This window comes from Nipponia nippon, unplaced genomic scaffold (genome assembly GCF_047370975.1).
Source record: "Nipponia nippon isolate SJK-2023a ecotype South Korea unplaced genomic scaffold, ASM4737097v1 scaffold_14, whole genome shotgun sequence".
NCBI lineage: Eukaryota > Metazoa > Chordata > Aves > Pelecaniformes > Threskiornithidae > Nipponia > Nipponia nippon.
The window spans coordinates 754,550-780,162 of NW_028262330.1; the positions used below are offsets into that span (position 1 = coordinate 754,550).

General features: G+C 39.9%; 1 protein-coding gene across 8 annotated transcripts in view; it reads left to right on the top strand.

Annotated features, from left to right (window-relative positions):
* TNRC6C (trinucleotide repeat containing adaptor 6C) overlaps positions 1–25,613 on the top strand; it is a 108,853-nt gene that overhangs the window by 16,201 nt on the left and 67,039 nt on the right. For all 8 annotated transcript variants that reach the window (XM_087750469.1, XM_087750465.1, XM_087750463.1 and 5 more), the window contains 2 exons: positions 5,198–5,297; positions 6,228–6,249. In XM_087750469.1, coding sequence (XP_087606595.1) covers positions 5,235–5,297; positions 6,228–6,249 — 85 coding nt within the window. In that variant the 5' untranslated portion in view covers positions 5,198–5,234. Of the gene's footprint in view, positions 1–5,197; positions 5,298–6,227; positions 6,250–25,613 lie in introns of those variants that run through there.

Here is a 25,613-nt window from a genome sequence, read left to right on the forward strand (position 1 = left end):
CCCCCTGTGAAGCTGTCGTCAGCTGCGGGCTCAGCACCAGTTCGGATGGTTGTTGGCCATCTGTTCCCAGCTGACCTCTTTAGCGAAGGCTGCAGCGGAGAGCAGTGCTGCCACTTCAGCCCTCCTGGGGTCAGCTGTCAATAGTCCCCCTTGCCCACTGAGTATCAAAACTAATGTTTCTTCTTGCTTATTAATGAAGCTCTTATAGGTTGATTTATTGTTACTTTTTATATGCACAATGCTAATACATTGTTGGCCGCCTTCATTTTTGTCCCCATGTGCTCTTTTTTTCATACTCCTTCTTATTTATTTGACCTAGTTTTGTGTGCTTCTTTCTTTTCTGAGGTGATTGGAGAGCTTGTAATTAGGGACCAGCTTGACTCTTCTTGATTAATGACTGAGCCTAGATATCAAGGGAAAAAAGCTGGCACTTCCAAAGTCACACCAGCTCCTTGCCTTCACCAGTATTTACTCTAGAAAGGTCACAGAGAGCTGGGCCGGCTAAAGATGAAGCAGGAAACAAAATTGGCAATAGGCAGATGTGGAGTTTTAGTTTATCCGTTCTAGTAGTCGTGAAAACAAGGACTGCTGATATGGTGACCTCTTGCTTTATGTAATATTCCTCCTACACATTAGGGTATCTGCATTGTCGTTTAGATTCTTGGGGATTTCCAAGAAGTAATGCCTGCCTCTTCCTATGTGACAGTATTTTTCAGTTGTCCTGAATTAATTGAAGCCTGCCTTTCCAGTATTCACTGCTATTTATTTGTTAATTTTTTCATTCAGTTTCATTGCCACCCTCCAAACTGCTTTCTGCTTTCATGATCTCAGCCACTTCTTTCTTACCATTTAGAATCAGATCTTGAAGAACTTTCTAAATAGTAATTTTCTTCATTTCTGTTTGAAACTGTACAATGCTGGATTTTGAGAACTTGGTAGATGGTTACTGTGTGCTTGATGCCTATGCTGCCCAGACCCTCTGTTACCGCATATAACGATGCATGGCTCTGTTCGTTCTTTCCAAAAAGCCTGCTCGGCATGCTTTGGTAGCCTGCCTTTGGGCGATTATTTGTCAGTTCCTTACAATTCCAGTTTAAAGATTCCCGCCCCCCGTCATCATTGTGCGGGAAAACGTGCGTGCTCAGAAATGCACGATGCCCTGTTGTATGGTGGGGGAAGCCTAAACCAGAGCAGTACTTCAGCAATCGTATGCAATTTGTAGGGTTTCTGTCAGTAACAGCAACTTTCACAGCTATCAAGGGAAGTTTTTCCAGCATAAAGTAGGATGTGAATTTAAGGTACAAGAGGTATTCCAGAAAAGGTATGGGAGCTGTTCTCTCACTGGGCTAAACCAGGCAAAGACATTTGTAGACCAAGATTAAGAATGCTATTCTGAAGCGGTATTCCAGGCAGTTTTCCCATGTAAATAAGTAAACCTTCAGCATCTTAAATATATACAAAAAAGTTTATTAGTAGGCTGCTGGGTTTGGAGCTGTGTCACATGGAGGGACAAGAGAGACAGGTCTCTGTTTAGTCCTCAGCTCTTGCAGGAACTTCTGAACTGTACAACACTGTATGGGTAATAACCTTGCATGTGATAACACAGATAGACTCTACTTGAAGTTTGTTTAAGAATATGATATTCCCAAAAGGCGTATTGCAAAATCCTGTTGGAATGCCACATCAGTGCTAATTCAAAATACCAGCTGTGGCTTCAGAAGTGAAAGCAATCCAATGTCTGATGCCCACTAGAAAACTGAAGTTCTCGCTTAGCTTAAAAAATAAAATCAGCCTAGATTTGTTAATTTTTTAAAGGGATTAATAAGCCTCTCTGCAATAGGCATTGACAGAACATAGCCATAATTCTCAAGCTGTTCTGACTGCGACCTGCATTTCGTCTTGTTTTCCTATTCAGAGGGAGCTCCTAAGCATGTGTACTTTAAAGATAACCTTGGTTCAGGTTTGGATTTAATAAGCTAATTGCAATCTTTATAAACAGCACTTGATGCTATAGTAAAACTCTTTGCCCCCTGCTCATAAAAATCCCCCATCATTTTGATACATCAGATCCATACGTATAAAAAGGCAAACTCCTACAAGTACATTCTGAGACACTTCTGGTTTAAATGATATGAGCTTTGTATTTATGAATTTTTTAGCATTTTTCCTGTAATAAAGATTAAATTGTCGCTCAGGAAGTAAAACTGCAACACATGGCTTTGACAACGTAATCAAACTTTATATAGCAATGTTTTTATTGTTTTTGTTTTGTTTTGCTCTTAGATGACTAATTTCTGCCTAGAAGTGACAGCAAGAGTTGCCATCTGAGAGGCCACTTGGAGCTTTATTTCTATTTTAAGCATATTTAAAGCACGTGTATTCAGAAGCGTCATTATGTAAATCAGTTTTGAAAATTGAACTCCATTAAAAATTCTAGTATAATTTTCTGAGTTAATCTGAGGCTATTTTAATCTCAGAAATGGGGGGGGGACACCAAAGAGGTTTCCACTAGGAGCGGCACTTCTACCTCTTCTGTTGTAATTGATATGATAAGATGGTAATAAAATACATGGTATTTTTCATGGAGCAAAATGTTTGCTCTTCTTTGATTCAGAAGATCCTCTGACATGGTGTATTACCTGCGTAAGGGAGGGAATAACACACAACAGTGCTTGGGAAATGTCAAAACAGAGCCACCTTTACAGGAGAGAAAGGCTGGAAATGGAGGAGTTCATAGCGGACTCCACTTTTGAGTATTGAGACTTCGACAGTGATGGAAGGAACTTGATATAGACAGATAGATAGATATATTAAAAAAAAAAAAAAAAGCCTAACAGGAAGGTTGGGAAGTATGTACTTTCATAGTTTATTTAAACTCTGCAAATTAAGTCAAGTGGTGGTGGTGTGGTGGGTTTTTTTGGTTTTGGTTTTGTTTTTTTTTTTAATACTGCACTGACTATTAAAAGGGACTTAAATGTAATTGTGGTGTTCTGGAATCGCTGTGATGTCGTGGGTTTTCTTAAGTACTAGCAAGAGGAAACCAAAAAGTTTCTTATTTTGCACTGACTTGTTTCATTCACCTGCTTTAAAAAAGGGAAAAGGCTAGAACTTCCCTTGGCAATAGTCTGACAGCTTGGGAGAGTTCACTTGAAGACACGGGCTTTGTGGAGTCTGCTGTGACTCGAGCAGGGAGCACTGAAAATGAAGGGACTGGATGTTCCTTTGTAGTTACTGAAATCCTGCGGACTTCTGTTCTCCAGAGCTGACGGGAATAAAGTCAAACCTATGATGGTTTAAACTCGGTTTCTTTTGGTAATGTAAGTCATCACTTTTTGGAAAAAGTACTAGAGCAATCCATGTAAAACTACAATTTTAAGTACCCTTTTCTTAAGTGCAATGTTAAATATGTGATGCAAATACCCACCTGCAACCCTTAGGAGCAAATGTTTCTCAAACACGGATTTACAGTACAATATTTGAAAGGTGGCCCTTTGAAACGGGCATAAAGTTGAGCTGTCATGCAGATGATGAGGTTTTGGCCATGACAAAGTGATTCAAGTATTTAAAATACAGATGTCTAATGCCACTTCAGGTGTCCTGACCTCCAGTTGTGCACCAAGCACTTCCAGATGTGCCTGACCTCCAGCTGCTGTTCCAGACTCTGGGTCTTGCCATATCTGTCACTTGCGTAAATAGTTTGAGTGCTGTAAGGTGTCTAAAAGGGCACTAACACCTGCGTTTAGACCTCTGAATTGCTTACTGTAATGCTTATTGTTTTGGGTAACAAAAGGAAAAGGAAACTGCCTTGCGTTTAGTCTGGAGCACTGTGCAGGACCTCTGTAAGCATTAAAGCATCTACAGGGGCCAAAATCAGTATTTTCAGGCAAGTGAAAAAGCCAAAAACCAGAGCACCCCTCAACAGCTAAAATCTCGAAAAATTGACTACAATATGCCTTTCTTAGAAAAAGGCAAACTATGTAAGAATGTGCAAACTCGTTAAAAGGAAAAGAAAAGAAACGGTTAAAAGGCAAGATGTTTGATGGGGGGTGTTTGAAGACACGATGTACAAAGTCTGAAGAGTATCTGTTTCTCCTTTAGGTAAAGAGCAGCCGCCCCCCGCAGACCTGTTGTGATAAAACAATTAAGCAAAGAATATTATAACTAGAAAGACCTTTTTTTTAACAACAACCAAAAAAAAAAATCTCCCCCCAAAAAAGGGGGGCTGTAGGACTTTGGCAAGTTAAATGTAAAGCAATAGTAAGTTAGGCTAAAAGTGATCTTGATGAATAATTGGAAGACATCAAATCTAATAATACTACTACTAATAATAGTAATGGTTTCAGCCCATCGGAAACAGTGTATTCTCAGAAGATCTGTAAGGCTGATAAATGAACAGGACCTAAAGAGCTGTCAAGGAAGATAAAATAGTTATAGAGAAGTAAATTAATTATTTGCATTGGTATTTATTTGGAAGGGTGTTCGGGAGGTTCACTGTTATAACCATTTATTACGGTGATGGACAAAGAAAGCATAGATGGTGAGGTTTCAAATAGATTTTCTTTTTGGTTTGGGACAACTCAGGTTAAATTTTAACCAAGATGCTACTGGAACAGTCTTGGTTTGTGTTCACGGAGATTCTTCAGGTAGAATTTATAGGATGAACACAAAATACGATGATTGATTTGAATTCAATGTGGGCCTTATTTTACAACTCCTTGAGAACAAAATTGATGCATATGATAAATTAATATGGTGTATGTTTGATCAGAAAAAGAAAAATAGTTGGAAAATAATGTACTCGCTCATGATCTTTAAGGTATATTGTGAATCATAGCTGTGGAAAGCCAACGGAACTTTCATTAATTACCTGGGGTTTGTTCTTTTTTTTTCAGTTTTAAACTTTCTTTCCATAGAATGTGCTAATATTAAGTAGCATTTTTGAGTAATTGTGGAAAGAGGTTCCAAATAAAGTTTCCAAATAAAAATCTATTCTTTCTGAATTTTCATTGTCTACTATTTTGTTTGCCATTGGTTTCAATTTTGGAACAGCTTTTTTTTAATGCTTTTATTACAGCGTTAGAAGCAGCCTTTTTTAAACATGAGACGTAGAAAGTTAGCAGTATAAGTATGGATTATTTACCTTCCTAGATAAATTTCATCTTACTGAAAAGCTCTTCCCAACCTTTTTTCTTATCAGGGAGAAAGAACAAGAAACACAAGAAGAGGAACATTTGATGGAAGAAAAGAAAAAGAAAAAGCAGGAAGAAAAGAAAAAGAAGGAAGGTGCTCAGAAAAAGGTTTGTTCATGTTACTGTTTTATATTATATATTCACTTTTACGTCTAACATACGGGTTCTGCAGCTTTTACTTCTGTGAATAATTCTGATGGAAGTGAGCAGTCCTGTCGCCTTTGCGTGAGGCCGTGGTCAGAAAATCTCTGCAAAAGCAGTTGTGACAGTTCATTAGCGCTCCCCGAGCTGCTTCCCGTCCCCTGATGCTGAGCTACTGCTCCCACAGCCCTGTTGCGGGAATGTTCCTCGTCAGCGTCAACGCAGAGTTGACTGGATTAGTCTCAACTGCTACCGAAGTGACTGTGGATTCCAAGGCCGTTGCGCATTTTCTGTGGTGTGTGTTCTCCTGCCTCATTTTCTGGATTACATAGAATCATAGAACGGTTTTACATAGTTAGTTTTAATCTTAAACGGCCCTTAGGATGTAGATAGGAATTGATCACTGTCTTTTCCAGTATAAAAATTAGGCATAGTAAAAAGAAAAAGTGGGTAGACTCCAAACAGATTAAAAAAAAGTTGGGTCTTCACAAAATGTGCAGTTAATCTGTGTAAGCTAATAGTATGTCTGGATTCAAAGGGATATTGGACAAATTAACGGAAGTGAATTCTGTTGAATGTTGAGAAGTTCATAAACGTCCTGTTTGGTTCAGGAAGCCTCTGAACCTCAAGTGACGGGAGGCTGGGTGGGTCGGTGGGGGCACTCATGCTGCTTGCCGCGCGTTACGCTGTCTCTTTGGCATCTGTTTTTGGCTTTAGTCAGACAAGGGTAGCTATTCTTACATTCCTAATGCATGGAGTTAAACTAACGTTCTCCAGTCCTTAACTGGAACTAACGCCTGATCTGTGTAAGCAGCTGCTGCAAAAAGTTAGGTGTTATTCGGTATCATTTTGAATAATGACAAGTAGTTGATTTGTTTTGTTCTTTTCTTCTTTCAGGCTGCTGAACAAAAAACCAAAGGTAAATTAATGTTTATTCTTTGTGAACCATTTGATATTTTTGTAAGTTTGTTTTAGAAATGTGCTCATACTTTTTATTCTTTGTGTCTTTTTAATGGGAGAGTACTATCTTACTAGGATAGTTCTGTTCTTAAAGTTTTGTTGGAGGAGCTGACTGTATGTTGATATTCTCAGCATAAGCTTTTTCTTTGCTTATCTTGCTGGGTATCATATGGCACCTTTTTGACAATATATGGATTAAATTTTTGTGAAACATAGCACAACATATGTCATCTTTTTGTCTAATGTCAAGACAAGTGTAGTTTTCCAGTTAGTAGTTAGTTAGTAGTTACTTATCTATTTCAAAGACCACTAATTGCCACCAAAGAGGGCAAGTCTCTCCCCCTGCATGCATGATTCAACTCAACATTGAACTTACAAGAAGCTATTCCTGTCCCCGTCCCCCCCCGCCCCCTTTTTTTTTTCTTTCTGTGTGGGTTTTCTGCTCGATCAGTGAATTGCATTGGTTTGCAGCAGGGTCCAGGAAGCAGCAGAGATAAGCCAGGCTTTCTCCTTCTTGGGGCAGTGAACTCCTAGGTGCTCTAGGAGAAACGTTAAAGAAGCTATGGCCTTAACAAAGGTGAGGGAGAGAGTCGAGGTAATGCCTCTCTTGTGCAACTGTTGGCTTACCCTTATTTTATCTAGTCTGTCCTCTGATTTACATGGCACCACACAGAACTCAGGACTACGGAACAGTTCTGAACGAGTTCATATGTGCTGTTTTTTATTGCTGGGTAATTAGGTGACAGACAGGCAAGCGGAGCTTCCCAGATTCCCAAAGACTGGGAATTAGAGAAGAGCCAAGCCTAACATATGGGGTTGACAAAACAACTTATGCTTCAAACATTTTTTATGTATTTATACAGCAGAAATTAAGTATTGCTTCAGTAATACTGAATCCAGAAACATAAAGTCTAACTACATGATGAAGAAACTGTAACAAGTAATTTATTGAAACTCTGTCCTTTTCTTTCCAACTTTTTCTTATGTAGAAAGTATGAAATCAGAAAATTTTAGTCTGAAATCTGTTGCATCTGCCCTGTAAGATCTCATGTAATTTTACAACAGTGGATTTTGCTTTCAGGAGAAGAAGGCAGCAGAAGTAGCCAAGCCCCTTGAAATCTAAAGTACATAAAAAAACTTGGAATTAAGACACATCATAGAGATTTCTATCTAAGTGGAATATTTCTGTTTCCACAGTATTACATGTTTTGTTCTCTGTATCAGCTTGTTTCTGTGTGAAAAGGTTTCACTGTTCTATAATGTGTTATAATGACTTATTAATACCACAATTCAGTCGCAGATGTTTTTGCTGTCGAAGTAACTAAGTTCATTTTCACGTGTTGATACAATGGCTCTTCATTTCTGTTCATATTGAAACACAGTGCCTTCTGCTTTCCTCTGTGGGATATTGTTATTTCTGCCTTGGTTGTGACAGTTTTGTTTTCAATTGCTTGAAAATGTCAGGTTTAAGTTTTTAAAAGTAGCATGATGATAACTCCAGTTTTTCAGGTATGTTTGTGAGTTCGTTTCTTTCAAATTTAGGGATTGCCTTTCTCCATCTGTTTGTTTTGGGTTGGTTTTTTTTTTGTCCATTATCTTTGTATTTAAGCGTCCTATGCTACTGCTATAAAATATGAATTGGGAAGAAGACAACAGTAAATAAAGGTAGTTATGTTAAAGATTAGGCAGTTCTGGCTTTTATTGTTTCATCTATCAGAAGCAGTAATGCACCTTGTAGTAGTTAGGCTTCACTGGAAAGAGTTGACCTGGCCGGTAGAGAAACCAACCCTCTCCTGTTCCTGTTCAGTGCACGGGATAGTGGGTATTTACAGTCATGTGGATGACCCTTCTTTTAATTCCCTTGGGCAGGTAGCTACTAGTTGCTTTTAAGGTTGGTCTGTGGGAATGTTTTATTTCCACTTCACGATACTGTTCTCTTATGTTTATCTTTAGGAGGGATGTACACAAGCTTATGATGGGTAGCAGGAATTTCTTAAAATATAGAAAATATTAATTCTAAATTACTGAGAGGAAAAAATTGGCCAAACATTTTTCATAGAATATTCAAAGTTGACTGTAAACTTTAATGAAGTACTGCACCAAGTATTTTATTTTGATACCTTTTCAAGGCTGAGTGACAAATGCTACTAGAACTAAAAGGCAACACGGATTATCACTGAATTTAGTTAATTTATTTCATATCTGGAACACAGCAAGTAAATTCATTGTAAAGACAGGATGACACAGTAAAACTGGGCGAATTGACTGCAGCAGGTCCTGCATGCCAACGTACGGGATGTATTAAATCAAAGATTAAAATCAGGCTGGAACCGAACTTTTTGCCGAATGTTACTATATCCAGCTTGGTAGGCAAGATCTTTATAAACGTGACTTAGCGTGGTTGCTTGTGGTAACTTAGAAAAAAATTTCCTTCATTTTATATATGTGTCATTCAGTTCTGCGGCTGGGTTGCTATAGCAACGAGAGATGCTTACACCGTTTGGGTCATATTGGAGAAAAATAACTTATACAACTGGAGATGGGATGTGGAAGGATTTTTCAGTTTCTGTTTCTACAGCTGATTGGAGACAGTATGTTTATACTGTTCCTTGTTTGCTCTCAGCTGTATTTTTGAAGGAGAAGGTGCTTTCTTGAAGTAGCTAGGATGGGACAAACGGTGGGACTCGACAAGCAGTAGGGAAGGTTAGCCCTTTCGGTTGGCTTATTCTGTATGAGACCCCTACGCGGTGATCAAGGTGCTTTTTGATTTTTTTTAATTACTGTTAAGATTTTCATTTATTTCTCTAGCACAGTGGAAAATTTGGAGATACTGTCCTGTATGGTAATTAACTCGTACGCTTTGTACGCGTGGTTATAATTTGCTGTGAGGTGATACTGGCTGTTGCATGTTCAGTCGGTGGTGAGGCCTCAGGAAAGAGAAACTAGTAAGGAGGAAAGAGGTTTCCTGTGGGTGTGTGTATGGCATGTCGTCAGCGAAATGCTGCTCTGAGGCCTCGGAGGGAGCTGACTGTTTCCATTTGTGATGTGGAGCGCAAACCCCTGCCAAAATAAACACGGGTTTCCACCAAGGGAGGGAAGGTATGCGGCTGCTGCTGGAGCGCTGGTCCGGGGCTAGGAGTGCTCCCTCACACGGCTCTTGCGTCTGTTTAAACAGCCTGAGCTATCTTGTTCTGCTTAAACAAGGATCCAACTCTTTCAAGTCTCCTTTACCTAACGGCTTCTTAATTTCCTAATTTTTTTCCTGCAACATTGTCTGCCAGAGTATTTTTGTTGGGCTGAATCTTTTATAAATACCCTGTTGGCAACAATTCTAGGGAACGTGTGAAAGGAAAAAAGATTGAAGAGCTGATAAGTAGCTGAAATGTTTCTCAATTACGTGAAACCAAATGAAAGTAGTCTTCCTGTTCAGCTGGAGAGGAGCGCTGCAGAATTAGATGAGGTGGGAAACGAACATGTTTTTATTGCACGCTGTGCATTGTACTTCCACGTTACTGTTCTTTTATGGTAATTTTTTTGAGAACAGGACTATTGAGCACAGCCTATTAGTGTTTATTTTAAATGTGTAAACTCTTGCCAGTTTGTATGCACTTGATAAAGAAAGTTTGTGTGTAAAGGCTTTTGTAATGAAAACATTCTGCTGTAACTACCAGTAAGAGTTCTGTACTGTATGGTAAATAGTCGCTAGTCTGGTAAATGGCTGTTACTTAACAACCCCAGGGGACTTCTAAGAGAGCTGTGCTCGTGGTAAATGCTGTGAGGTCAACGCGTTTTGCCGCCTGTTTTTCTTCTAGCTGCAGGTTTAGTCAGCACCCAGGTGATCAGTTCCTTGCCTCCCATCCCAGCTGAATTCTATGCACTTTGTCTAAAACGAAGTTAAAGTGCTGGTATAAAGTAGCTTAAGTGGTTTGTTACTCAAACATCCGCCACGGTAATTGCAAGGCAAAGTATCTGTCCAATTCTCCAGCATTATCTACAATGAAGATAAGTGTTAAATCTGCAAACATGGAAGTAAAAAGAGTTAAGTATATACACCATTTTTAGTCTAACATAGCAAATATTTTGGTAAATATTTGATTAGAAATGTTAGTCTGGAAAATACTTTTTTTCCCTTTAGTCTAAAGCAGAGGTGTCCAGTCTCTGCCTCTTTGAACTTCGTGGTCCTTGTAGGTCTGTCTTTAGCATGTTCATGGCGTGGGACCAGGAGGAGAGATGTGGCCTTTCCAAAGGGAAAGTGGGAACTTCAGCTCAGTGCTTATGGGATGAAGCAGGACTGCAGAAGCTGGAATAGCTGCAATAATCCCAGGGTTCAGCAGCCTGTCCAGCACTGCCCATCCTCTGTTAGAGTGGTACGATGGATCCTGAGCTGAGCATCATTCCCCTCCGCTTGTGGTCTGTTTCTGGAGCTTTCCCCTCCCCCGGGCTGGCTATGCCGTGCGCCTTGGGACTCTTTGCTCTACGATGATTTTAATATGCAACTTGCAGAGTCAGGAGGGTTGTCTGCAGACTGAGAGATGATTCTACCAAGGTAGACACTTTAATACGTTTTATTTTGGGGGACTTAAAAGAACAGAAAGCATTTAACAGTATGTGGTTGCTTGATAAACCGTTTGTGGTGTCGCAAATGTTGGCATACTTTCTTCAGATTCTTTTTAATTTTGCATAGCATTTTTTATACTACAAGCAGTGCTGTATATTTTATCTTGAGGAACGTGGTCAACTGTATTATAAATGGGAGTTAAAAGGAAAAAAGAGTGGAACAAAAGATCTCAGATCCTGTCCCCTGCTCTGGCATTTCTATTTGGATGACAGAAGTAGTGGCATACCTTTCTTCAAAGCCAAGTATTTTCATTTCCAAATCAGACATGTAGATTGTTGCATTACTTTTAAATTGATTCTTTGCTTACCATGCCCAGGCGGGCTGTTACAATGTCCTCTGCTTGTACTTGTTTGGATGTGAATTACCTCCTGTAACCTACACTCAGTTCTGCTCATACAGAAGTGTAGTTTTATGTACATTGATAATGTGCTCTTTCTGGCTGTGGTAGATGTTACTGATGTACAATGGTAGCTCCATGGAAATAAGGAAGACTAAACTTTTTAGAGAATCTCATCAGTATTTTAAGTAGAATTATGACAGTGTGCAACACAGTCTTTTTTAAAAAAAAAAAAAGTTTTGAGTTTTTCTAGTTTGTGTCATATTATTGTAGGAACCAGCAGAGTTTTTAACATAAGATGAGGAAATGTGTTTCAGCCTACAAATCAGGTAAGATTTACAACAGACTTACAACCTCTGACTCATTTGAGTATTTATAGCTTATGCCTGAATATCTGCCTCTGCCATCTTGTTAGTTAAGTGCTGTGTTTGTACTGAACTGCTGAACATTGTGGTGACAAAATGTGCCATAAATCATCATTGCAGAAGGAAGGGGAGCACTGTAATAAGTTCTCCAATTAGATCTTAATATGCAGTCATTTGATAACCTAATGATAACCTATTGCCATACGTTAAAGCTTTATAACACAAAAATGTTTTCTTTTTGATAAACATTATCATGGTGGTGTTTTGCTATTATAAGTATCTTTAAACAAACATGAATTTGTTCTTCTTATAACTGAGATACTGCTGCTCTGCTAGAGAAGTAATTACAATTTTAGAATCTGCAAAGAATAGAGTATGAAGATAATTTGTAGAGTCCCTGCCATAATACTGGGTGAAAAGGGCTAGAAAATACAGAAAGATTAGAGCAGGCAGGAGGAGAAATTTGCATATTCTAGGAGACAAAGCCAGAAGAACGAGCTGGGAGGCTTGGAGTTAACCAATACAGAAAAACCCTTTGGTTTCCTGTTTATTGTTTCGGGGGGGATGGCTGTGACTAGCCATCTTGAGGTTCTGGTGGCGGTAGTTTAGTGCTGTTTAATGTGCTTTTTGCTCTCACAAGTGTAAGCAACATTGAGTATCTTACTTAAAATCAACATTGCCATTGTAAAGTGAAGGAGAAGAATTTAAGGTAACAAGTAAGTGCATGGATAATCTTTACTAAACTATATTTGGCTTTGTGAGCACTTTCTGTGTTGGTCTTGCTGGTTTGCTAGTCAAAGGTGTCCAACGAGAGATTAGTCATGGAATTGAGAATTGGTGTCTTTTTGCATGAGAGGGTGTTCATCAAGGCTTGACACCCTGAGTCCTGCAACCGTGGATTGACGGTTCTGAAGGTTTAAGTCTTCTGTAGCTCTTGTGAAGCTGTAGAGACTATAGCTTTCAAATAAACACTCTTTTCAGACAGTGAGGCACCAAAGCAATTAGTACAGGTTTTTGGCAAAACATTTATCTCTTAAAGAAAAACAAACAAACACAAAACTCCAGGGTTATTGGAAAATAAAACAGAAACCATGAGATATATTCTTCCTAATGTGGTTCTGTCCTGAGCTGGATTTACAGGACAGCTGCCGCCCGAAGAGATGCAGAGCGCGTTGACGTCTTTGCCTAGAGTTGCTGCTTCTTACGGCTCAAGTAAGCACCTCCAATCCCGTCCAGGGGTTGCCTTGTCAGCTTTGCAGATTCCTCAGCTGGGAATAGAAAAGTAGGTAAGAGCTCAAGTCAGAGATTCTTGATGTTCTTAGTACTCCTCAGAGGTAGTTTTTATTCTCCTTAGAGATAGCCTGTTGTAGTTTACCATCATGCAAATTTAGGCATGTGCTTATATAAATACAGACAGAATATTGCTCTAGTCTTCCACATGGTTTGCCTTTTCAGTTTCCTCAATTAGGAAATGATCTGCGCCTGTCAGATTGAGGATGGCAACAGCCTGACCTGCGTATGTTTCGTTTTGAAACTGGGAGCTTTCAAACACTAGACACAGTTGATTGAAAGTATTTTTCAAATGTTCTAAGTGTTGTAAGGGTTGGTACCCTGCTTGAAGGCGGTAGGACTACATGCTTTCATGAGATTTCTCTTTACACTGTCTGTTGTTGAATAAATTTCAAGCCTGGGACATTATCTCTACAAGAGTACTCTGTGAGGAGAGAATAAGCACAAATTAGGTAACACCAGTTTGGCTTTTCTCATCTAGACCTAATTGTCAGGGTGCCCCTCGGTGGTAATGCCTCTCAGATAAATCCCGGGCTTGCTTTCTGAAAAACAAAACAACTGCCAATGCAGTTGTTGACAACTGTATATTCTAGAATATAAATTTTAGCACAGCTGCACAATGATAATAGTAGTAGTTATGATCAAACTGCATGCTGTTTTATGGTTATTTATCTGCCCACAGTGTGTGCTTTCATAGTCAGCGATAGACTGCTTTTTCAGTAATGGGCACTGCCTAATGCAGTATATTTAAGCATGTAGACTGTGAAACGGTCAAACTGGTACACTTCTTGGCATCACAGCAGTTCAGACAACAGCGTATGTTCTATTCTTCTGTCAGTCTGCTTATCGAATAACTGTTTTCCAGTTATAAGTAGAATGTTGTCTGATACTTGTCCATCAGAGCATATATGCCCCAGTACTAGAGACCAGATGCATTTTTCCATTTTAATGTGCCGCCCCTGTGTTCTGTATCTGCTAATGGTAACAGGGAACACCCACCCCACATCTCTTTGCTTTCTTACCCACCCAGCAGAGTCCGAGATTTGTTTTCTTGCACGTGGCTTCATAGCACAGCTCACCTATTTTGTCAGTGTGGTCCTCCTTTACTTTCTGAACTGAAGTCTGTCATTCGCTTTTACCCTTCCTTTAGAGAAACATATACATGAAGGCAGTTTCTCGTCTGCCTTGAGGACTGTCTCACCTAGATCATTCTTTCATGGGAAACTCTGTTGGCTGCTGTGATGCCTTCTGCATGAAAACCTATCAGCTTTGATGTACCTGCAGTGTGCTGATCACTTTCCATTATTAGGTTGTCATCTTACTACCTGGAGGAGGCTTGTATCACATAGAAATATAACATTTATAGGATCTGCAAATGTAAGCTTGAAGAGAGGTTTGTCAGGAAATGCATTAGCTCAGTTTGGCACTGATTGTTTTGAGATATATGCTGGTTTTCTAATGTTTCTTGATCCCTTCCTTGGGAAGGATGAAACCAGCTTTGAACTGTAACACCAGTGCATGCTCTTGGGGCAGTTACTGTACGAACGCTGAAGAGGGTTGTCTTGGGAAAATGAGCAAAATGAAAACGTGTTTTGATTCTTTTACACTGGGTGTGAAGCCTTTGGTCTGAGGGACCTTGTGTTCTCCGGTTGACCATCTGGTGTTGACATTCCTCTACTCTGAGAACCCAGGCTGCCTCCTGACTTCCCTGTGTTTGGCTAGATTATTTTAATGCTTTTCCTGAGTTGTTAAAGGTGGTAGCCCATACTTTATAAATCCTACAGGACTACTTAAAATGTCTGTTTAACCAGCTCACACTCTGGTAAATGCTCTGAAGCATTCTGGTCGGGTTTGCATTGTGCATCTGATCATTCAGGTAATTCCTGAACTGGTTTAGGCAGCGTAGTGTGCATTAGCATCCTAAGACGTGGTTACTCATGAGGTTGATGGTAGGTCCAAGATCACCATGAGAGGAGGTGATTTTCTTTTTAAGCATCGTGCCCTAGCTTTGTGGCATGGCAGCGGTGGCTCATACTAAGCAGTCTTGTGGGACCTGTGTTTAATAGCCCCAGTAAATGCTTTGGACACTCCTCAGCTGCCCTGAGCACCTCAGCAGCTGTTATTACTGTTTGCCCAAGGGGAACAGCTGAACTTGAGGCATGACTCAAGCCCTTGATTGCCTCTTCCCATGTTAACAGAAGTAATTCTCCTCTGTCTTATCATAGACTTCCCTGAAGATCCGTCCTCCTGTTTTCAGGATGCCCTTAACATTTCTGACATAACTTCTGATTTGGCTGCTTCTGTTGTCTTTTTTTTTTCTTTTTTTCCCAGCAGTCTTTATGGAGCCAGACCTTTCACCTTTCCAAGGCCAGACAGGCTCTCATGAACTTTTGTTTTGAAGCACATGAGTTACGAAGTTCCAGAACTGAAGAGTCCTCAACTCCAGTAAAAACTGAAGTCTTAGAATCATAGGACTAGATATAGCCCTTTAGATGAGCAACAAGGGATTGTCTTATCCATCTCCCCACTGTCAGACAGGCCCAGCAGATGTTCTTGAAAGACGTTTTGTTTATTGTTGGAAAGTTGTCTTCGCATTCAGCCTGAACAGTCTTTCCTGTAACTTAAGCCATTTGCCCAGTATGTGGAGAGCAGATCTTTCCCCTCCTCTGCAGGGGCCTTTTTGTGTATCCTCTTTTTTACTTAGCAGTCCATTCAATTTTTCCTTGTGCTAGTGTTTTCAAGCTGTTTTTCAAACCATAATCATTTATGTTTCTCTTCTTTGGAAGTTCTTCCAGTTAGTCCAGAATTATTTTTTAAATGCAGTATCTGTAATTGGAAGATTATTAAGTAACCTTTGAGTTAACCTGTGTAACTATAACCTTACTACTGCTGTTTATAAGTAGAATCTAAGGCTTATTTTTTATGCTTTTCAGGCTTACTCCATTGTACAGCTCTGTCATCCAAGCTGTTTCATAGCAGTGCTGCTGCTGATTCTTCCCATTCAGTTATCTGGCCCTGAACTCAGCTTGCTTTAAGAAGCTCCTAGATTTCCGATGCCCTCTTCTCTAATTTTGTAAGGATCTTGAATTGATAATGTGGAGTTTCTTCTTCTAACTCTCCTTTCCCCCTTTCTCCTTTTTGATCGCTAACCATTTTCTCTCTGCAGGTAGTCCTCTGAAGTATGCATTTAAATGTATTATTTACTTTAATTCCTCAACAGTTTCCACTGTAGTTATTTAGGCCTGATTGACAAAAGATGAGAAAACTTCCTGGCTGTGCTGGAGGTGGCAGGCTGTCCTGCTGCATTTTCAGTTCTTTTCTGAGGTATGTATGAGGGAGGCCCTTCCCTTCCATTCTGTCTGGCACTTCAGTAGTGACTCCTCAGCAAGAGAAAGTCTTCAGAGTGAAAGAGGAAGAAAATAATGTATTCAATGCTATGTTTCTGACATAGGCTCCATCATAATTCATATCTTGCTATCTGCTGTCTTCCAAGAGTAATGATTTAATTTTTTTTCTTTGTCGTATAGTTATTTCTAATCTTGTCCAACAGTCACCGCGGGAAATCAAATGGGAGGTCTTCTCCAGCTGCCTCAGTTGTTTAGCTCTTCCTTCCCGGAAAGGATTAACCAGACTGCAGGTCCATGTTCTTTACCTTTTTTGTCCCGTGCCAACTAGCAAACTCCAGAGCCACATCTCTGCCTCACTGTTCCTTCGCTGTACTTCTCAGAATCTTGTTTTGCCTTGTTGTTATGACGTACTATTTAGTGCAGAGCCTGTCTGTAGCTCCGTCCAATACTTCCCTTTGTGAAATTTCCCCTATATTGTACAATAAAGATAAACACCACTAAATTTGCTAAGGTGACCCTTTCGTGCCTGACCACGGCTTGCTGCTGTAGCCTCTGGTTTTACAGTCCAAAAGACAGCTGATCATTCAGCCAGGTCAGATTTCTTTTCTCTTACTGTAGGTGAGTGAGGTTTGCATCAGAAAACGTCATTCTCAGTGTGGTCATTTGGGATCACTTTCTGGCTTATTCAGAATGTTTTTTTAAAAAAGCTTGCTTTTTGGCTTTTAATATTACAACTTCAGGTGGCTTTTCTTGGCATCTGGGAAAAGATCCTTCCTGAGCTCCATTGCAGAGTTTGTGATCGTTATCCTTTTTCCGTGTGAGTAGTTGGAAGGACTGTGTTGATAACTGCTTAGATCTCACTGGAAAGCTCTCTAAGTCATTCCCACTTCAAGAAAGAGACTTCTGCCGTGACAGTGTCTCCAGGTTGACGAAGAGCTGCTCTCATGGCTGGCTATGGTGGGGGCACGAGCATCAAACAAAAAGTGAAATCATGTCAGAATTTTGCCTGTAGATGTATGGCCTGGTTACGTTCTTCTAAAAAGAAAAACAATAAAGAGAGAAGGTGAGTAGAGAGGAAAGACGGTTCTGTTTGTGGACACAGAACTAAAACTCTTGAGAGTTTTGACAGTATAGTAGCAATACCTTTATCAAGTTGAATTTGAAAATGTTTTAAAGATCTCAAAATACTAAATTACTTTCTTATATATTAGATAAGGTATTCTCACTATTTCTTGATGGCTTACAGTGTCCTGTCCGTTCAGATATACTTTTTTGCCGTGTTAGGATAACTAAGTCAATTCCATGGGCATGTCCAGCGTTTCTCCAGTTTGGTTCTTGAATACTAAAATACATTTTTGAATATGAAGACTTTGTAATTTGGTGCCGTATGGCTACTAAGACTTTAAAAAAAAAATCTAACTTAAAATTTCTGGATAATGACTTAGATACATAGTAACAATGAACACTTAAATCCATAATCCCGTGTCACTGATACTGGAATGTAGGCGGGATGCTGTGAAGCTTACCTTGTTCCACTCCACTGGGTTGTCGCTCCAGTTATGCACCCTTGCTTTTTACATTTGCTTTTATGCCTGTTTTGCAACTGAGATTCAGAAAATGTTTTAAAATACTTATTTACTGTATTCTTTTAATGGAAGTATTGACTTCCCTATGGGTGTTTAACAGCACTTGAGCGGAACCTTGTGCTTGGGCTGACGTCACGGTCATCAGCGCGCCCAGTGGCAGATATGAAAATACCGTGTGCTCCCCCTGCTGTTAATAGCCGCCGCCTCACGCACAAACGGACTTTCTTTTGAAAAGCAAAGTAATAAAGTGGTTTGTAATTCTGAAAGAGGATTAAAGTTAGATAGGGCCCATTTTTGCCTAAAGTGTTTTGGTGAGTCTTTAATGTAAGTTAAAGTCAGGGTCATTGGGACAGCATTAATAGCATCAGTTGGCAACTATAGCTTGCCCTTTATTTACAGTGGGAACAGGGGGCATCTTAGATTTGCCTCCCACCTGACAGTCCTACTATAACATGCGAGAAACTGCTTTAAAAAGCAAAGTCAATAATATATTGTTAGGTAGATCTGTAAAGCCATTAAAGAGCTGTTATTTTTGTAGCCTGCCTAGACAGGCATGGTATTTTCCTCTTTCTTCGCACTTGGACTTACTGCAAAAAGTTTTCTTTCTTTCTGCAAAAAGCAGAAATAATGGAAACTGGACACAATCGTTGGAGGTGTGGGAATTTACCAAAAGCTTAAGTGTGTGTGGGGAAGAAAAATCTTAGGGTGTCGCATGTTAAGCCAAGCTGTATTTCACAGGTGAACAGGCCTTAAAATGCTGGTGTTATTTCTTTTGGATAAGTCTAAGCACATCTATATGAAATAACCGTGTGTAATGTATGTGGAGTAATTAGATATTCCTTGCTAGTAAGGGGAAGACGTGTCTAAAATAAACTGAGCAGAATTTTTGAATTAAAATGAAGCAATAATATTAAGTTATTATTAGTAATCTTTATTAAAACATCTTTAATTTCTTTTAACATTCATGTAATAGAATCTGATTTACTGGGAGTGGCATTTAATTAATTTAATTCAATTTAGAGAGTTAACTCTATTACATATTAGTACAGAAAATTACCTCTGAACAGTCATTTCTCACTGGTGACATGCAATAAGTTAATTTAGCTGGGAGTCCGTTTGGGTGCGTTGTGAGTTCCTAGTGCAAGTTGCTATGGTGACGGCCGATCAACCAGGGCTGTCATCTGGAACAACAAACACACCGGCGGCTTTGCACAGCGACACCGCCATGCTAGGCTGTCAGCGCCGGCAGATGCATCCGTCTGCTCCGTGCTGTGATCTGGTCCGGGTCTCTTTAGCGAACTTGGTTGCTTGAATCTTCAGCGGTGCCAAGGTCGCATTGCAAGGAGCTGTGAAAAGCTTCCTAAGGAATGCTGGTCATTGACAGACCTGCTGCGGCTGTACCCTTCTCACAAAAGGGGTTTTCTGTCAGGCTGTGTTCAACAAATTGAACTGAGGTTGGGTTGTGTTGTTTTTTTTTTTTTTTTGGCTTCATCTTAGCTGCAGTGAAATGATTGCAGAATCCCAGTCAGATTTTAGTTTGCTTTTATTTAGGAAATTTTCCTGAAGAATCTGAAAAGAAGGAAGTCTGAAAACTGCTGGGACTACTTTCTTCATGTTTCTGAATAATGTAAATCCTGTTTTTCATACGTGGCATTAATGCACGATGGCAGTGGAGACATAAAAAAATCTGTTCAGCTTAAACTGAATTAATGAAGAGTTTGCTTCAGGTTCAGTGTTGAATCTGAAATGAAGAGTTTGCTTCAGATTCTCCAGGCCTCGCTATCAGGTAGATGAACTTTTAGTTCAAAACAAAAAACTTCCAGTGAAGAGGCTGTCTTTGGGCAACTCATTCAGAAAAACACTGTCTGCATATTAAATGTCATGATTAGATTTAAGAGGAAGTATCAAAAGAACTGAAATATAAATTTTAAGTTCAGTGTATCTTTTTTTTTCCCTTCTAGATCAATATGCAGACTTAAGCAGTAGTTTGTTTGGTTTTTCTCTAGAGCATGACTTCAAGCATCCTTACTGCCTTCAGCATCTCTTCAGACCTCAGCAGCCGCATGGGGTGAGCTGGGTCCCCCGCACTCTGAGCAGATTCTGCTGTAGAAGGCCTGATTCTACCAGCAGTTTTTTGACACGGTATAGGCATTAATCACTTCCTAAGGCACAGGGTTTTTGCCTGTGCTTTCTTAAATAAAAACCCACGCATTAATCTGTAAGATGGTGATCCATCAGGTTGCCCTGCTTTCTGAATTGTTTTAAAGAAGTCTCAAGGCTTGTTCATGTGAACTGTAACCTGTAGAGGCATCACTGTTCAAGGTGCAAATGAAGTTTCAGGCTCTTGTGTAAAGTAAACCGATTGACACTGAGATTATCCTAATTGTCAATTATTTATGACCATACTAATTACTGTGAATTTTCGTATTCGTATATTCCTGTGAATGGTTTAACAATGAGTGGATTTTTACTGTAAAGAATATTTACTGTTCAGTCTGTGCCTGGATGTGGCTCGTTGAATTAAGAAAAAAGAATGTTGCCAGTGTGATGACAGCACCATTTGTAAATTTGTTTTTAAAAAAAATCCTTTAAATATGAAAACTGCGTGTAAAACATTGTCAAATGAGATTAAATGCACACAGTCAGCTTAAACGGAAAGGATTCAATTCCTGGTTCTGCCCAGCTTCTGATGTGACTCTGCAGTGTAGTCTGTTACTATAGGCTTGGGTTCTGCCACCGCCACCCCTGCGGCGATGGCAGCGTTAGCACTGCGTCACGTAACTCTGAGCTGTTCCCCATCTTCCCTGCCTCTTTCACTGTGTAGTTACGGATGGGGTTGCGTTGCCCGGAGCAGCACTTGGGAAGGGTTTGGCGGGTGAGAGCGGAGGTGAAGGCGGGAGCCTTCTAACAAGTCATGCCTGTGACCCGTTCCTGGTATGTAAAATGGTGTAATTCTTCACTGTGTTACCAAATTGTTGAGTTTGTGAGACTCTCGTATCCTGTTGGTGGACTAGAATTTAATGTGTGTTGGCCTAGTGCGTCTTTTTAAAATTAGCTGGCGGAGTTTAGACGTTTCTAAATATTCTGGGAAGGAATACAAGATGTGAATTCCGGAGCTGTGAAGAGGGCTGAACTCGCTTTATAGGAAAGTCGTATCAGAAACTTGCTTTATAGGCAAGTCATATCAGAAACCTGAAGAAACTCTGCAAATGTTCCTGAACGCTAGCTGAGCAATCCCTCCCTTCATTCAGAGCTGCCTTCTCACTTCATTCTGGAGTAGTAGTTTCTTGCACAAGCTCATGCAGCTCAGCAGTGACTCTTAGCTCCCTTTTGTCCTTTTTAGACAGTTCCTAATGCTGTTGTTTCTTAATGTTATTAACAAGAGTGATTAAAAACTTCTAACAGCCTCGTTATTTTCCTTTTTTAATAGGCAAGTTGGCTTTCTAATGTCAGTGCATTGTCCTGCTCTGGAGGTGGGAACTGAGTTTACAGGAGTCGGAATTCAAAGTTAAATGTATGATGACATGTTAAACGAAATATGCCTGTGCTGAAATGTCAGGGGCTTCAGGGCAAATGTAGTCTAGATACCAGCTTCTAGCAAGATGTATTTATTTAATTACTTATTTATTTGTTGTTGCTTTACAATGGGAGCATATTTGAACAAGTCTGTGTGGAGAGTGATTTGCGTGATTAATACTGGTATTTGAGTTACGTGAATTCATAAATGCAGCTTCACATTGCCTGTAAATTGGAGAACTATCACTTGAAAGAAAACGGACGAATTGTTCAGTCTTGAAAGTTACCGTCTGTTATCAGTTCACATCCTGAAGGAATGTAGCTATGATAATTTCACTGTTCCATTACCCAGAATCTTGATTTGTAGCTTGGACTTCTGAGTTTGAGGCCTGATGTATATGGTCCAATTTCTATTCCTCAATTAGGCCATGGTAAACTCGTGTGTGCATTCAGAGCCTTCAATAAACATGAAAGAGTTCGACTTCCAGTGAAAGAGCATCATATTTGCTTTGGATTATCAATCTATTGTTGATGACAACCTATCAATCTAATTAGCTGTACCTTTTTTAATGGCACAGCTAATTAATTGTGAATTTAAAATGAAAATTCTAATCAGTGCTAACATGGAGGAAAGCAGTGAGGAAAATATTAGAAGCTGTTAAAAGTATAAGTATGCTTCACAAGACTGCTGCATGTGAAACCAACCTGATCGTGTAGAATGGGATTGAAGAAAACTTTTTAAAATACATGTTGAATCACACAAAGCAGGTTTTGTATCTTTCTCTTGAAGTATTTGGCACCCTCTCTGTTGACAGATCTGAAAGAAAAAAACGTAGATGCTGTTCAAGAAAGGGAAACAAAATCTAATATCTGAGCTTTGAAGTATGCAAGGATCTATGCTTTTATTAGGAGCTTCTCTAATTCTTAAGAGTTAAATTTGTGAATAGAGGGTTGTGTCAGTAGAGTTGGGCTAGGACTGTTCCCTGCACGGTTGTTCTGCAGCAGGGTGGGCTGTGGCAGGCTTACAAAGAGACTGCAAACCCATTTGTGGTGGAGGGATAAAATGTCATTCAGTATCGATACAATTTCAAGTTAATGTTAATCAAGAACAAAATGGAGAGGATCTGGACAAGTGGGGCTGATGAAGAAAGACCGTGTCTTAAACTCATTTAAAAAACAGCAGCAGCTGGAAAGAGTGCTGTGACTGTCGACCTGAGAGAAAAATTATTTCTTTGTTGTGGCTGAGAGAAGTGGGAGAACTGAGTAAGATGGATTTGGAGCTCCATTTTGCATGTAGGATTGTAGAAAATAATGCCACAAAGGTTCTTGGGAGGTCATCTATTCTATCCTCTTGCCCCGAGACAAGATCACCAAACCTGTATCATGTCTGCAGATAATCCTTAATCATCCTTGTTGTTAGAAATTTAAATCTTAGTCTCCCTGGCTGCTGTTTAAACCCAGCAAGTCTTGTCTTACTCACTGTGGGATGGAGAAAATTATTTCCTCCTCGTCCTTTGTATTTTTTTTTCTTTTTTTGCTATAAGTACCCAGTGTCTCCTAGACTGAACTGCTTCTCTGCCTCCTGTCTGCTGTGGTAGTTCATGTTTCCAGATTTCATTTTCCTTTGTACTCTCTCCAGGTGGTCCAGCTCTTTCTTGAAGAGAGATGGTCAACCGTGGGTTGACTGTGGGTTGACCATCAAGCAGTGCTTTCGTGAAGGCTCAAAGATGCCAGGCTGAAGTAGAAGGGTTACTTTGAGCCTCGTAGCTGGTTATTTATTCCATTACAACACTTGTCTTCTTACAGTAGCCTGATCTTTTTACGTTTCTTTGGTTTGTGATCTGCTAAAACTTTGCATCTTTTTCTGCAGAACTGCCATGGGGTGAGTTGTTTGCTGTTCTGCATTTAATTCTTCCTGCCTAATGACATGACTCTCCTTACTGAATTGCAGTCACTTTTTTCATACCACTTCTCCAGTTTATCATCGCCGAGTTCTGATCCTATCGCACAGCAATCTGATCACCCCCATCTTCTTTCTCCCTAGCTTGGTGTCATTTGCAGATTTAATAAGGATATTCTCTAGTCCATCATCTCGCTGTTAACGAAAATATCGAACAGCGTAGGCTCGGATCAAGTCCCTGTGGAACCTATCCTGAAACATACTTCTGTTTTGACAGCAAACCATTGATTCTCCCAGAGAGTATTTCAACCAATTTTACATTTAGCTCACATTTCCCCAATTTGCTTATGACAATATCAAATAAGAATTTCATGTCAGAAACCATTACGATGTTAAGATGTATAGAGAGAGCTTTGGATGGTGGGACACGGATGGAATATGTGAGAAAGCAGGTAGAATTTGTTTGAACTGAAGCAGGTAACTGGGTCTGAGTGGAGGGAGGAACAAACGAGTGTCAGGGTAGGAGTTAGGGGTCAGCTGGATTTGTGGATATGCTGCTCTAGAGTCAAAATAGAGAGGTAGGTGGTGGATGAAGTCCTGAACGTTTCTCTATTTCAGACCTTTGCATAAAGCCAACAGTTAAGAAGGTAACACGTGTAATTAAATGAATTAGGAAGAAAAACAGAAGATGAGAAAAAGATTGTAAGAGCTAACAAGGGACAGATTCAAGGAAGGCATGACTATCTCAAACGTTTCTGATAAAGCAGGTGTATTAAGACACCAAGTTCTAGCCAAGGAAATACCATGAGAAACCTCAGAAGCTCTTGCAGCTCAGTTTAGGGAGCCAGAGGTTGGTTAGCTTGAGAGGTGCTGTGGAGAGGGGCAGGGCTATGAAGACAAGTGGGGGCAACAGGGGATTTATTAAGACAAGCTGGAAGCATGCGGATGCTGTCAGGACCCTAGGAGGCAGGGGTAAGAGAGTGGACAGTGTGATGTGGCTAGGGAAGCACACGGAAAGAATGTGGAATTACCTGAGAAGGCACAAGGACTAATGGAGGGCAGGTCACAAACTTCTGTGCTAGTAATTTGGAGAGGTTTTGTTTGCATGGCCTCCTAATGCATGCAGAAAGATAGGATGCCCTTACATTGTACAGATATTGTATGTTTTCCCATCAGTAACTGAGGTGGTATCTGTTTAAAATGTATTAATTTAAATACTGAAATTCCTCCATTATCCCATGATTTATGAAGCTGTAATTTGTTTTAATTTTTCCTGTTCATTCCTGTTAATTTCCCCCAAAAGATTTCTGCTCTCTTTTCTTCATTGATACAGAATTTGCCAATATTAACTTCTGCAAAAACAGCGCGGACTTGTGGTTTTAGAGACACTTTATGTAAAACTGTGGAAAAATGCTCTAATGAATACATTTTCTGGGTATGTTTTCGGCCTAGTTTCCTAAGGAAATGAGACTTATGAGATTGTGTTGTGTTTCTGTCTCGGTCTCCCCATTTAGCTTTAGAAATTCCTGGCTGATCCTGACCAGGTTTGGTAGGAAGCCTGCAGAGGTTCCTTGAGATGTCCCTCAGTTAGTGCCGTACTTCCCTTTCCCACCTATATCTGCTGAGGTCTCGAGGAAAGTCTTAAATGTGAATTTAATGGTTATCTATTCTGGTTAGTCTGCCAGCTGGCCAGTTGAGCAAGCCGCGGTACTGCTAACACCAGTGTCTCTTTAGGAAAAGAATATTCAGTACTTCAAACACTGTGAAATGCAACCAAATGGAATGCACTTTCTAGCCTACTTTAATATTTATATGGTTCTAGCAGATCCAGGAATGAAGATGAAAATAAAACCTTTAATTTCTAAGAGGTAATATGGAAGTCTCACTCTTGGGAAGAGGATTTGCGACTGGCTTGTCACTGTGGGCCCTATAAGTTGTTATGATTTCCTCATAAAGTACTGGTTTCCAACAGATGGCTGTAAAATCTTTCTGAATGACGTATTTTCAAAGGAGGTTTCCCAGCATCAAGATTAGGAATTGGTTTTTGACTGAATTGCAATCCACTGAATAGATAACAAATAAATTTCAGCGTTTAATATATATCAATTTATGGTGGGTAGTTATCTGCTAACTTCATGGAATGGTCATGTATCTGAATACAGTTTTAGAATAAATTATGCTCATATCTTGGTGAAGCCTGTGAATTGGGTTCAGATGAGCGGATCAGACTGGGAGCTGGTTTGAATTCATCCTAGCACAGACACCTTCTCACACGGAACCAGAACTATTTATTTATGCTTGGAGAGCTCCATCAGCCAGTGAACATACTGGTAAGCATGACGTTAAAACGACTCCAAAACAAGC